The sequence below is a fragment of the Coniosporium apollinis genome (genome assembly GCF_000281105.1).
Source record: "Coniosporium apollinis CBS 100218 chromosome Unknown supercont1.16, whole genome shotgun sequence".
Lineage (NCBI taxonomy): Eukaryota > Fungi > Ascomycota > Dothideomycetes > Coniosporium > Coniosporium apollinis.
The window spans coordinates 407,135-419,166 of record NW_006913278.1 but is presented as its reverse complement, the minus strand read 5'-3'; the positions used below and the strand labels follow the sequence as shown (position 1 = coordinate 419,166).

General features: G+C 53.7%; 6 protein-coding genes across 6 annotated transcripts; 3 read left to right on the top strand and 3 right to left on the bottom strand.

Annotated features, from left to right (window-relative positions):
• Nucleotides 1-236: 236 nt before the first annotated feature.
• On the top strand, nt 237-2,486 carry W97_03905 (Atypical/ABC1/ABC1-C protein kinase; the record flags this gene model as incomplete). Its single annotated transcript, XM_007781799.1, has 4 exons — nt 237-779; nt 846-2,179; nt 2,244-2,376; nt 2,442-2,486. The coding sequence occupies 4 exons, from the start codon at nt 237-239 to the stop codon at nt 2,484-2,486; spliced, it is 2,055 nt and encodes a 684-aa protein (XP_007779989.1).
• Nucleotides 2,487-2,721: 235 nt separating this feature from the next.
• W97_03904 (uncharacterized protein) lies at nt 2,722-4,131 on the bottom strand (the record flags this gene model as incomplete). Its single annotated transcript, XM_007781798.1, has 1 exon — nt 2,722-4,131. One exon carries the CDS (start codon nt 4,129-4,131, stop codon nt 2,722-2,724), a length of 1,410 nt encoding a protein of 469 aa, XP_007779988.1.
• A 727-nt stretch (nt 4,132-4,858) lies between these two features.
• Nucleotides 4,859-5,911, top strand: W97_03903 (uncharacterized protein; the record flags this gene model as incomplete). The annotated part of the gene is made up of 1 exon (XM_007781797.1): nt 4,859-5,911. One exon carries the CDS (start codon nt 4,859-4,861, stop codon nt 5,909-5,911), a length of 1,053 nt encoding a protein of 350 aa, XP_007779987.1.
• A 1,535-nt stretch (nt 5,912-7,446) lies between these two features.
• On the top strand, nt 7,447-8,595 carry W97_03902 (uncharacterized protein; the record flags this gene model as incomplete). Its single annotated transcript, XM_007781796.1, has 2 exons — nt 7,447-8,299; nt 8,354-8,595. 2 exons carry the CDS (start codon nt 7,447-7,449, stop codon nt 8,593-8,595), a joined length of 1,095 nt encoding a protein of 364 aa, XP_007779986.1.
• Nucleotides 8,596-9,868: 1,273 nt separating this feature from the next.
• W97_03901 (uncharacterized protein) lies at nt 9,869-10,430 on the bottom strand (the record flags this gene model as incomplete). Its single annotated transcript, XM_007781795.1, has 2 exons — nt 9,869-10,263; nt 10,316-10,430. The coding sequence occupies 2 exons, from the start codon at nt 10,428-10,430 to the stop codon at nt 9,869-9,871; spliced, it is 510 nt and encodes a 169-aa protein (XP_007779985.1).
• Nucleotides 10,431-10,750: 320 nt separating this feature from the next.
• On the bottom strand, nt 10,751-11,900 carry W97_03900 (uncharacterized protein; the record flags this gene model as incomplete). The annotated part of the gene is made up of 2 exons (XM_007781794.1): nt 10,751-11,186; nt 11,356-11,900. The coding sequence occupies 2 exons, from the start codon at nt 11,898-11,900 to the stop codon at nt 10,751-10,753; spliced, it is 981 nt and encodes a 326-aa protein (XP_007779984.1).
• Between the last annotated feature and the right edge of the window lie 132 nt (nt 11,901-12,032).

Sequence of the window (12,032 nt, the reverse complement as noted above, 5' to 3'; positions counted from 1 at the left end):
GCATTTTAGATCGTTTCTGATAAAGGTGGTAATGAGAATTTGGTTTAGTGGTGTTGGCCTCGGTGGTGTTGCAGACGGGATGCGGCCTGTGACAGGGCCATGACGTGAGCTTCCCTGCGTTCGGCGGGTAACCTCGAGTATCAACACCCTCAGCGCAAACCAACATCCTCCCCATGCCGCCCATGGCCTCACCTGTACCTTCGCTACACTCATAGCACACCGGACCTCGCCTAGCGATGAGGCCGCCCATCCTCCTCCTCCGCCTCTGTCTCCGCCGCTCAACGCCCCAAGCCGCCCGCAACGCCTCCCACCGCATTTTCTCTTCCACCGCGCGCAACAGCCACTCCTCACGCCCCTTCTTCCGCCCTCCACCCCCGCCCAAACATGGTCGCCGCATCCTCCTCGCCGCTGCGACCCTCACGCCCGCCGTCTTCGCCGAGCTAGCAACAGCCGATACCAATGATGGCAAGACGGGCGAGGAACACATGCTCGAGGCTTCCCGCGCCGAGATCGACCATGCGGTCCCGGCTGCGCTGAAGAACTCGAAGAAGTGGCGCAGGGCGATTTATTTCTTTATTGATGATTGGATTGTTGAGCCGATTGCGACGGGGCTGAGGTTCATACATCTCGTCATCATATTCGTGCCGGTGATTTTGGCCGTGCCGGTGATTTGGTTCGGGAGGAGGGTCAGGGAAAGGGATAATGAGAGGACGGGGACGCTGTGGTGGTATGGGTTTTTGGTTAGGGGGATGGAGAGGGCGGGGGCGGCGTTCATCAAGGTGTGTTCAGGTGTACATGTTCGGAGTTTCATGCGGGGGCCTGATGCTAACAACAAATTGCTGCAGCTGGGACAATGGGCAGCTTCACGGTCGGACATCTTCCCAAAGGAGATGTGCAGTATCATGTCGACGCTCCATTCTAACGCCCCTGCACATTCGTTCGCGCAGACGAGGAAGACTGTCAGCAGGGCGTTCGGCGGCCGGGATTTTGATGAGATATTCGAAGAGTTCAACGAGAAGCCTCTGGGCGTCGGCGCCATTGCGCAGGTATACAAGGCTAAGCTGAAGCCAGACCTGGCTATGCTGGGCGATGTGGACGTAAAAGAGAAGAAAAATCTGCGGCAGAGAGTTAGGCGAAACGTTGACCTGACGCTGAAGAGCACGCCGGCGCGTGTCCCCTCTACATACGTGGCTATAAAAGTGCTGCACCCTAGTGTCGAGCGTATCGTGCGGCGGGACCTGCGCATCATGGGATTCTTCGCTGCCATCATCAACGCGATACCGACGATGGAGTGGCTTTCATTCCCGGATGAGGTCGAGCAGTTTGGCGAAATGATGAGGCTGCAGCTCGACCTGCGCATCGAGTCCGCCAACCTGACACTTTTCCGCAGAAACTTCAAGGACAGGACTACAGCCTGGTTCCCCTACCCTTATACCGACTATACCACCCGCCAAGTCCTGGTCGAGGAGTTCGCGCACGGCATACCGCTCGAACACTTCCTCGAGAACGGCGGCGGTGTTTTCCAGAAGGAGATTGCGGATGAAGGTCTGGATGCCTTCCTGCGCATGGTTCTGATCGATAACTTCATCCACGCCGACTTGCATCCCGGGAACATCATGGTGCGCTTCTACAAGCCCGAAAAGCTCGACGTCCCGACCTTCGGCCGTAAGAAAGAACCCGATCCCAGCAACGGTAAAGACGTGACGGAGGAAGTGCTGCAGCGCCTGAGACCGCACAAACGAAAACCGCAGGAATGGAAAGCTGAGCTTGAGAAGATCGAACGGGAGAACTACAGGCCCCAACTCATCTTCATCGATACGGGGCTGGTCACAGAGCTGAATGCGACGAACCGGAGGAACTTCCTCGATCTCTTCAAGTCCATCGCTGAGTTCGATGGCTACAAAGCGGGACACCTGATGGTCGAGCGATGCCGACAGCCGGACGCGGTTATCGACAAGGAGGTCTTCGCCCTCAGGATGCAGCATCTGGTGCTCGGTGTTAAGAGCAGCACTTTTGCACTCGGAAACGTCAAGATTGGGGACATCCTGAATGAAGTTCTGAGCATGGTTCGAGAGCACCATGTCAGGCTGGAGGGGGACTTCGTCAACGTCGTACTGAGCATATTACTGCTCGAGGGCATTGGACGAAGTCTGGATCCGGAGCTGGATCTCTTCGCTGGGTAAGTGTGCCGAGGAAATCGAGTTATGTGATGGATCTGTTACTGACGAACGCTACTGTCGCAGGGCTTTGCCAATCCTGAGACAGCTTGGCACCCAGGGCAGCACGGTCTCCATGATCAGGAGCGGCGACTTCTCGATGATCAAGGTTTGGGCTGGCTTGGAGGCAAGAAGCTATCTCAAAGCTTCTGCAGAAGATGTAGGTTACCGCTCTGAAGCTTTTCCCGTTTCTCTGGACAACAGTAGGCTAACAGGGTTTCGCAGGTCGAGCGATGTGTTAAGTACGATCTACTTTCACCGAACATCTAGATCTAGACTCCTAAACTACTTCGATTGACCCCGCCATGTAATGTCCTTGCATTCAACGTCATTGTTCTTTATTCTGTATAGTCTACGAGGATCGGAAGTTCTAAACTTCACAGAAGAAGTGCATCTGTATGGCGCACTGTGGGGCTTGGAAGCGTAGAGGGACGGCTGCTATGAGCAGCGGCCTCCACATACCATAGAGACGAATGTCCTTTCATTCTTCCAAGATCCCCCTCTCTCATCGATCAACTGTAACCATCCACCCGTCACTCATGACCTTCCCCTCATCGTCCATCCCGCCCCAGAGAACGACAGTAGCACCATCGACCTCCGACCCCTTGGCCACCGCTGCTCCTTTCCTATTGCCCATGCCTAGTTTTTGAGCCCTCGCCTTGTCCCCTGAAACCACATCTCCTCTCTCATTGGTGTATTTGTACTCCACCTCTGCCCACGCGTGTTTCTTCGTGTCCTTCTTGATTGTCTCCCGCATCGTGTCCTTGACAGCCGCAGCAGACTCCGCCTCCGGCGGCAATTGAAGCGCGAAGATCGTATCCTTCGCCTGCGGCGCCTCGGCTCCAGCCTCATCTCCGTACACCTTGCCGCCAGCAAGAAGCAGAAGGTATCTCCGGCCCTGCCCGGTCGTCACATCCACCAGGCCTGCGCCATCATCCGGACCCGGAGCCTTCCCATCAGCGGTATCAGTCTCTATAACCTGCCACTCGCCCAGCAGCGATGCCTGCTCGGGGCTCGTGGGCTGGTTCCCCTGCGCCGCAAACTCGATCACGCGCCTAATATCCAAATACCCGACCGTGCCTCTGCTCACAACATAAAGCCGTGTCCCCACGATCGTGGCGCCTAACCCAGCCTTAGCCAGAGGGCGAGGCAGTGAAGGCAACTGCGTCCACCGCGCCGTCCTAATGTCAAAGGCCCACGCGTCGTCCAGCTGCTCGCCCTTCCCATCATCCCCCCCAAGAGCCCGCCCTCCAACAACAAACACAGTTCCAAAACTCCCCTCCGGCTCCGGTTCAGCTAGCATCCTATCATCCGCCGGATCCGGCGGCGCCTGCGGGAGTATCCCCGTCTCGAGACTCGTATCCACGCCCTTCGGCGCCTGCGGATTCGGGTCCTCCGTTCCCGCGGCCGCGTGCCCGGTGCGCTGGGCTGGACCTGAGGAGTCGGGGGCCGGGCGCCATGTACTGGATATGGTGCTGAAGGACCAGATGCGGCCGGGTGGGTCTGGTTCAGCGGACTCAGAGGACGAGGAAGAAGAGGAAAGGGGCTGCCCGCCGAAAATGTAGATATCATCGCCCACAACCGTAGCGGTGTGGTTTTTCCGCGGCACCGGGCCCCGGCCTTTCGTCGTTGCTGTAAAATAGTCCGTCTCTTCTACATCGGTGGTCGGGAGGACGATGACATGGATGTCTGTGTCGGCTGCTGCTGCTGCGTCGCTGCTCTCACCGCCGTAGATGTAGGCGCGGCCTTTGATGATGGAGAGGGTGTGGCCAGTGCGTGGGAGGTTGGGGCCGCCGGTTATGCGGGAGAGGGTTGCGCGCAAGGGTAGGGTTGGGTGCAGGATGCCTTTTGCGAGGGCGACACCGGCTTCGAGTGCTGATTCTACGCCGTAGAGCGCGCCGACGATGGGTTCCATTGTGGGAGAGCTTGGAGAGATTGTGGGAACGTGGGGAGCGTTCCGAGTTTTTCAATTGGGTTTTTGATCTTTGGGTATGGTTTTATTCGGCGTTAAGTGCTCGATCGACGTTGTCTTTTTGAGAAGTGACACTTGTAGCTTGAAGCTGACAGATAGCTGCGGGCTGTTTGGGCCAAGTGATGACATGACGTATGCGGGGCACTTCGAATGTTGACACTGGAACAAGTAATTGCTATCACCTATTACGCTACTTTTATATATTACAACAGCTGCATCTCTCTTTCAAACTCGGCCATAGATCAAAGAATATAGCCTAATATAGATTCTAAGGTTAAACAAACTATACCGCCGGCCTTCTCGATTTTAGAAACTTGATAAGTAGGGAAGCATCTAGCTATCTCTATACTTTCACTGATTCACTTAGCTTTCTATTTTTATTAGCTACTCTATCTTTTTGTCAGGCTATACAGTAACTTGCCCGATCCAAGCTCTTCGAGCTTGGACACTGTATCTTTTGGTCGGCGCGGTGGTATGGTGGGCAAGTTCTATACCTCAGACAGTTGCCAAGGCGGCCGCACATTTTGCAACCGACAGTAGGACTCGCTTCAAGCATGACTCGTGCACATGCTAACGTCCTGCATAACTTCGCAATCCTCAGCTTCCAACTTTGCTGTTGACATAAGCAGCAGAGATAGACCAATCGTCGCTATTGGCTAAAATTGGTATCATGCCAATTACCACCGAACTAGAGCTTCGCCAATTCCTCTCCTCGAAGGACATACCCTGCCACGAGATCGAAGTCGTTGCTGGAGGTTCAGCAAACTTCTGTTGGAGAATCAAGACACTACTCGGAAGGCGAAGCATCACCAAACATGCGGAGCCCTTCGTCCGCATCATGCCTCATATACCACTACCTCTTGAAAGGATGGAATACGAGCACCTGGCCTTGACAGTTGTACCAAATATGGTTTCTAGGGATGAGCACGTTCGCCTGCCACAAGTATACAACTACTTTCCTGAAGAGCATGTTATATACATGTCTGATGCGGGATCAAAAGATCTGAAAGAAAGCTACAAAAGGGACGACAACATCGATATCCCTCTCCTAGGCCAGAGGATAGGCGTTTGGCTAGCAAGGCTGCATAAGGAGACTTCAGAGCCGGAAACGCTGGAATTTGTCAAGACGAAGTTCGACAGTAAAGTTGCAAGGTCCGTCTTCCAGTACACCTACAATGGCCTAGCCTCTGTCCTGAAACAACATGGCCACGATCCTGCTCTCGGAGAGCGTATCAACGCCAAATTCGGCTCCGAAACTGCTTCAGACAGAATGTGTCTCTGCCATGGTGATTTTTGGCTATCCAACATTCAGCTCGAGAACCAGGATCCTGCTATCGAAGGAGGAGAAGCGGAAGACTCAAAGCTGCGGGCACCAGTGTTGACAATCATCGATTGGGAGAACGTTCGTGTGGGAAATGGCGCCACGGATGTTGGGCGATTTGCTGCAGACTCATGGCTGCTCGATCGCTTTCACGGCGACAAGGGAATGTTCGAAGCTTTTCTAAAGGCATATCTAGCCGAGTGTCCATTGAATCAGCGTGACAAGATCCGGCTTGTTGTGCACTTCGCTGTGCATATCGTCTTCTACTCGAGGATGAGGTGGACGGATGAGGAAGGCACGAGGCAACTCGTACAGATAGGGAAAGCGATGCTCGGGGCTGTTGAGACCGAAGATTTAGAGAGCTTAATCACAGGACCATTGGGACAGCTGTTTAGTGAATGAGAGTAGGGCTATTTTGAATATATGTGAGCATTGTTGAATGTCGTGAACATGAACGGTCTTGTATAATGGTGGCAGCTGCTTTTGACCCAATTCAGCTTGAGTTAGTTTTACGCAATTTTTAGAGTGGACTTAATTTGTTTGTCCTGGCTAGCTCCTCTACATCAACAAACACAACGCATAATACTCTCTTCCTTCAACACTTGATCAATGCAGCTATAACCGGCAGCAGGTGGAGGTTTCACGATTAATTTAATCTTGGGAGGCATCGGACGGTCAATTGGACCATCAGATCGCTTGTTGAAGCTATCTATACCATCTACAATCTATATCGCGGTTGAAAACGTGGTGCGCAACCGCCCCCCCCTACTGCTGGCGACCAGACTTTTGTAAGCGAGGATGAAGCAATTCCTCATCAAAGAGTTCTGGGCGCAAGACCTCGAGGCCATAGCGCCGCATCTTTGGGTGCTGTCAACTCCGTCAAGCGCAAACATCAACCCGCTGCATCGACAGAAGGTCGTGGGATCAAATCCCCTTGCAGGCTGCGAGGGGCTTACGGCCGACAGTAATATGGGGGCTGGAGATGGCCAGATTGCGGTCTGTTGCGGTTAATGCAGCGACACATAGTGGGAGGATGAGGATAGAGAGAGTGTGAAAGCTAGGAAACACAATCAATCAGCAGGCTGTGCGGTCGCAGGGTCTTTTAGATGCAGAGATCGACAGGGGTGCGTCCGTTTTGTAATCCCCATTTCCTGAAACGGTAAAGTCGATCTTTTGGTTCCGCCATAAGCCCCAGGCCGGCCTGAGATTATCGTCTGGGCTTCAACCGCTGCAAGCCCACAGAAAGACTCGACACGTTCGGTTTGGGAACTTCACAAAGTCACGAAGTTAGGTCACGTAAGCTCATCGAGGACTCGGGGCTCTGATTATCAATCACTAGGGCCTACCGTGGCGGAAGGGCATGAGGCATTGGAGCCCCGGTTCAGATTTCGAAGTGACAAGAGGGTCACGGCTGGCTCTACGATTATAGTACTAGGATCTTGACGACGACGAGATGGCGTGCAAAGCCACGCTTATCCTGGCGAAGGATTTGTCACTTCCTTTGGAATCAACGATGCCCCAAAAGATGAGGTAGACCTGGTGACCGAAGTCTGACTGTCTTTCTGGGCCATTCAAGGTGCTATTTAAGAGCCTGTAGTGCCGATTGCTTCCCTTCCTCCAGAACACTCTCTCGTCTCTGCTTTTCTTTGCGTCGATTTAGCGAAGTTGCGTTCACAATTCCAAAAAACCGTTGCACTACATTCCTAGCCGGCAGGATGCGAGCTTTGAGAGATGGCTACATGGCGGCGGCCCTTATCATCCTAGGGATTCATCTTCAGACATGTTCAAGTACGCCAAGCCGTCTCCCGAAGCCCCTGCGACGCCGACAATCGGGCAGCCCGTTCAATCCCGACCCACTATCTGGCTTCAACGACCCTACCGTCAATATTGCCGATCCATCGTTCGGAACCGCCATTGCTGCCGGGTACCAAGGACCAATGGCTTCCGACGTGAACCCTGCCTTGGTAGGACCTGTCGATCTTCTTCGGAGTGGGACCCTTAACTTCGGCGCCAATCCCAACCTTACATTGCCTCTGTACCAAGGCCGCTCGGCATCGAACCAGACATACTGGTGGATTGTTACGGATTCATCAGACGAAGGCAATGCGCAGCAACTCGGGATCAACTTCTCACCAAAGCTACGTTTTGCGGCTCAAGGCGTAGACAGTAATAGTTTGACGGGCGCTGAGCAACTAAATATTGTGAACAACACCGTCTATGGGCGGCGAGGCCTAGTCGACTTCTCGCCTGTGCGTATAATCGTCCCAGGGAATTCTACACCATTTCCTCCAGCAATGGTACAGCCAGGATCTGTTGGGGATGCGGAGTACACCCCTTTGATCCAACTGATGAACGCTGGGTATGAGGTTTGGAACGCGCCTATTGTCGCAGGGGACTTGGATGAAGCCTATCTGAACCAGTTTTGCGACGGCGTCCCGGCCGATCAAGAAGAGGATTTCAGGAGCAAGGTGCACGATCAGGTACTTGCCATCTGTCCGCGTGCTTCGACTGTTACTCTGGCCACCGTCCGTGGCTTCTCCTTCGGCAAATCGGTTCTGTACCTCATCTCTGACGGTTCTGACCCATTACCTGCCACTCTCGACGGTGGAACCTTCGCTCCGCGTCTCTCTGTGGTTCGCACTGGCGGAGATGATTCGCTGTTCTCAGCTATTGAGCGCTTTTTCGTCAACACGAACGGGTATACTAACGGTGATCTTCCTCCCGGTGCACCGAACAATGAGACGCACCATCCATGGCGGCAGGGTTTGGACTCTGCGATTCTCGGCGAGGGTAAGTTCGAGAGTATATAAGGCGGAGAGTATAGCAACTGACACGTCCGCACAGGCAATCCGCTCAACGTTCTCGGCGCCATTCCCACAGTCGCTTTCGACTACTCGCCGCTCTGGAACTTTCAACTTTGGGCATGGACCGACTACTCCATCGAGAATGGCATCCGCACTCGTCTGACGGGCGAATTTGAGGTCCTTGGGATGGCTGCCGCAGGGTACGTGACAGATCCCGATGGTGGCCCGCTGTCGGACGCGGAGATTATTAACAACTGCCCGATTGTGCATCGGTTCTTGTAAGGGTAGCTGGTCAATCTTGAAGACGTGTTGTTCAAACGGGGCGCATGTATCGATAAACAGCCGAAGCCCATGGCTTAGCAAATATACCCAGGTTTGTTCCAGTGGACGCGAGTCTGGACCGTCCAGGAGAGTGTATTGTCTCCTAGTACCACAGCTGTCTATGCTCACTGGCAAACTTTTTAGTCGAGGGTTGAATCCGCATGCCTTGCTCGGATTCGTCATACGGATACCTGTTGCGGTCAAGCTATGCAGGTCTTTCCTAGGCTATTGCGGAAACTGCTCGATGACTTTTTCGCAAGGGTATCGAGTATTCGCGAAGCTTACGAAGGCTACACAACAAATCTACTAGCTCATCTACGTGGCACAGTCCGACTGTACGGCGCAAGACAATGCAAAGCTCCACGTGATAAGATCTTTGCTCTCCTTGCTTTTGCTAATCCTATCCACTACAAACATCTCGCTATAGCCTATTAACAAAGTACCCGTGCTGTCATGCCATTCCTGAACTCCACAAATGTGGCCCTCTTTACCGGGTATCCAAGTCCGCAATATAATGCAGAATAAACTTTACCAACTGCTTGCACTTCGACTCCCCTAACCAGTCGATAAATGATTGTAAAGCGAGAGCTACGCCAGATTTATAGGCTGTAAGACCGTTCTCTGCGAGGCAAAAGTCACTAAGGATGTTACAGGGACTTCTGAGGTGTCCAGTGGTTCTTGTTGCTTCGCGAAGTCGGAGCCACTGACGAAACCGATTGCGACATTTTGGCGAAGGGTGGAGAGGAGAGTGAGCATTTCGGGGGTTACGAACTGAGAGAATGAGAGGTTAGCAACAAGCTTGCGAGTCGATTATGCGCTCTGGGCACCCAAGCAGCCTGGAATGTCCTACTTATCATTTGAACGGCCTCTCGGATGGCAACTATCTCCGTAAAATGGTCGTCCACGTCGCTTTTCCGGGCCGCCGTATATGCTCGAGTGAGGAATCCGTCAGTGCTTCTCTCCGAGGCCTGTATGGCAAACATCGGCCCAGAGGCATTGATTACGTTTAGATGGACGGAGAGCACGAAGAAACCGATGTATTCGTGGATATGCTCAGCACCGGTCGCTCCTCTTATTCTTTACCCTACCCGTATGGATCGTAACAGGAAACAAGCGTCGAGATCAGATAGACCAAATCCTCACTTAACCTCCGCTCCAAGCAAATTCGAAGCAGTACAGTTTATCACTCATACAAGCCCTCCCACACTTCCTGCTCCACCGTACCCGTATCAGATTACCTGGCAACTCGCAGCGGGTACAAATCAACCAGCAGCTCACCCGAAGCACAGTACTCCTCAATCTCCAGTTGCAGCTCCCGTCCCGAGCTCCCCACAAGCTCCGCGCTCGCGCGTAGCATCGCCTGGTTGATGGACAGAGCGGCAACATGCGGCGGCAGGTATGCGGCACGGCCTGCGAAGTCGGCAGCCATGCCGTGGGCGATGGAGCGGCGCGTCCTCGTTCCAGCCTCTTCGTAGAATTTTAGTGCGAGTACGGCGGTGAAGTGGCGCTTCGCTATCTGGACGAGAGTGTCATGGGGTGCTAGGGTGTATGTTGGAGCGAGGTGGGGGGTGGTGGTTTGCTGGCCTTCGGGGGCTTGATGGGTTGGCTCCGTCCTGCGCTTCTTGCGTCCTTCGTTTATTAGATTCCGCTCATGGCTCTGTCAACCACACGCGTGACTTACTGGCTTTTCTGCTCTTCCGCGGAGCGTTTGCAGCTTCTGCTTGGGGATTGCCCGTCTGCAGCGCTGCCGGTATGAACTCAGCCGCTTGGGGATTTAACGTGCTGCTTGAGGCCATGTCGGCTGCTTCTTGGCCACAGTAGGAAGGAACCACGGCGAAAACGAAGGTAGGAGACTGATCGTACGATTTTGCTGTGAGCGAGAAATTAAGAGCAGGAAATGAGACGTTGGAATGGGCCCCCGCTCTGGTGAAAGTTCACTTGGTCAACGAACAAACTGCTGGAGCGACAGAGCAGTGATGTTAGAGTGGTGAAATTAGGTATCTCTAGCGCGGACTAAGTGGTATCTATAAAATTTTCAGCAGAAACGCTTGCTCGACGAACAAAGCACGTCAGCCAACAAGCTTCACCAGATGGTCAAACACTGGCCACAAACGCCTCAGCCCTCCAGCTTCACTGCCTCTCCCACACCCTCCAGTGCGCCAGCCTTCCCACCATACGCTCCCGGCACTCCACTCCCCAGCTCGCCCGCCAGTTGATTTCCATAACTCAGCACGGTGAACTTCTTCACAGTCTCTTTGCTCAGCACCATCTTCATGGCCGAGAACATCCAGCCCATGATCACCGGAACATTCACGAAGAACTTTCTGCTCAACGTTTCAGGGTAGTACCGTGAGAAAGTGTCGATCGTCTTTCTAGTTGCGGTTTTAACGACAGGGTCCTGACGTAAAAAGGAGACTTGCAGATAATCGTGCACCTGGATCGCTTGATAAGGATCGGGGCCGGCGCCGTAATCCGGTATTGGGGTCGTGGCGGTAGTCAAGGAGAGTTTCTGGAGGGTGAGTTCCATGAGGGCAACACGCCAACGGAGGAAGCTGCAGGAACCTCTAGTTAGTCTTTCGCATGCTCTGCAACGGTGAGGGCTGGTCCGTGGCCTTGCAGTCTCCGTTCTAACGCCGTTGAAGACCTGTATGGAACTACACTGTTGCCCAAGGACGTTGCTTGCCAGAGTCCATATCACGGAACCATCAAGGTCTTACTTACCCCTCGAGATCTCCAAAGGTAGCCTTATTATCCTTGACCGCCCCATAGATATTGAACGTAACCACATCCCTCCCATTGACACTCCCCGGCACCCCGTCAACCACGCACACATATCCCAAGCCACCAAACCGTTTCCGGCTAAACACCTCTTCCACCGCCTTGAGCGGCTGAAACTCTCTCCGCCACTTCAGCGTCGCCAGCAACTGCTCCCTCGCTTTTGCCAGATCATTCTGGTTCGCGCGGAGGTACTTCTGCAAGATCAGTTTCGTGTGGAAAGGCGCGTCAGGCTGAAGAGTTATGCCGTAGACTTCAGCATAGTCGGCTTCACGAAGGATGTCAGGGAGCTGGGCTGTAAGTTTGGCGAGAGGGTGGCCTTCGGATAGGGCTGGCCATGATGGCTCGTTGCTTCCAGGTGCTGCTGTGTGGACCGCTTCAGTTACACCACTGTCTTCAGCTACGTTTGAGGCAGCTACATCTGGTTCTGCTGCGTTCGGGACAGCAGATGTTGGTGTTTTGTCGGTGAGGGTTGAGGGTTGAGTGTCCATGGTGCTTGATGAGCTGTGGTGATGGCTGACGGCTGCTTCGATTCTGCTGATGATCTTATCTCTTATCTGAGATTGAGATAATCACCTATTCCGCACGTGACCATGGACAATACAAGGTGAGATATGGGAAGA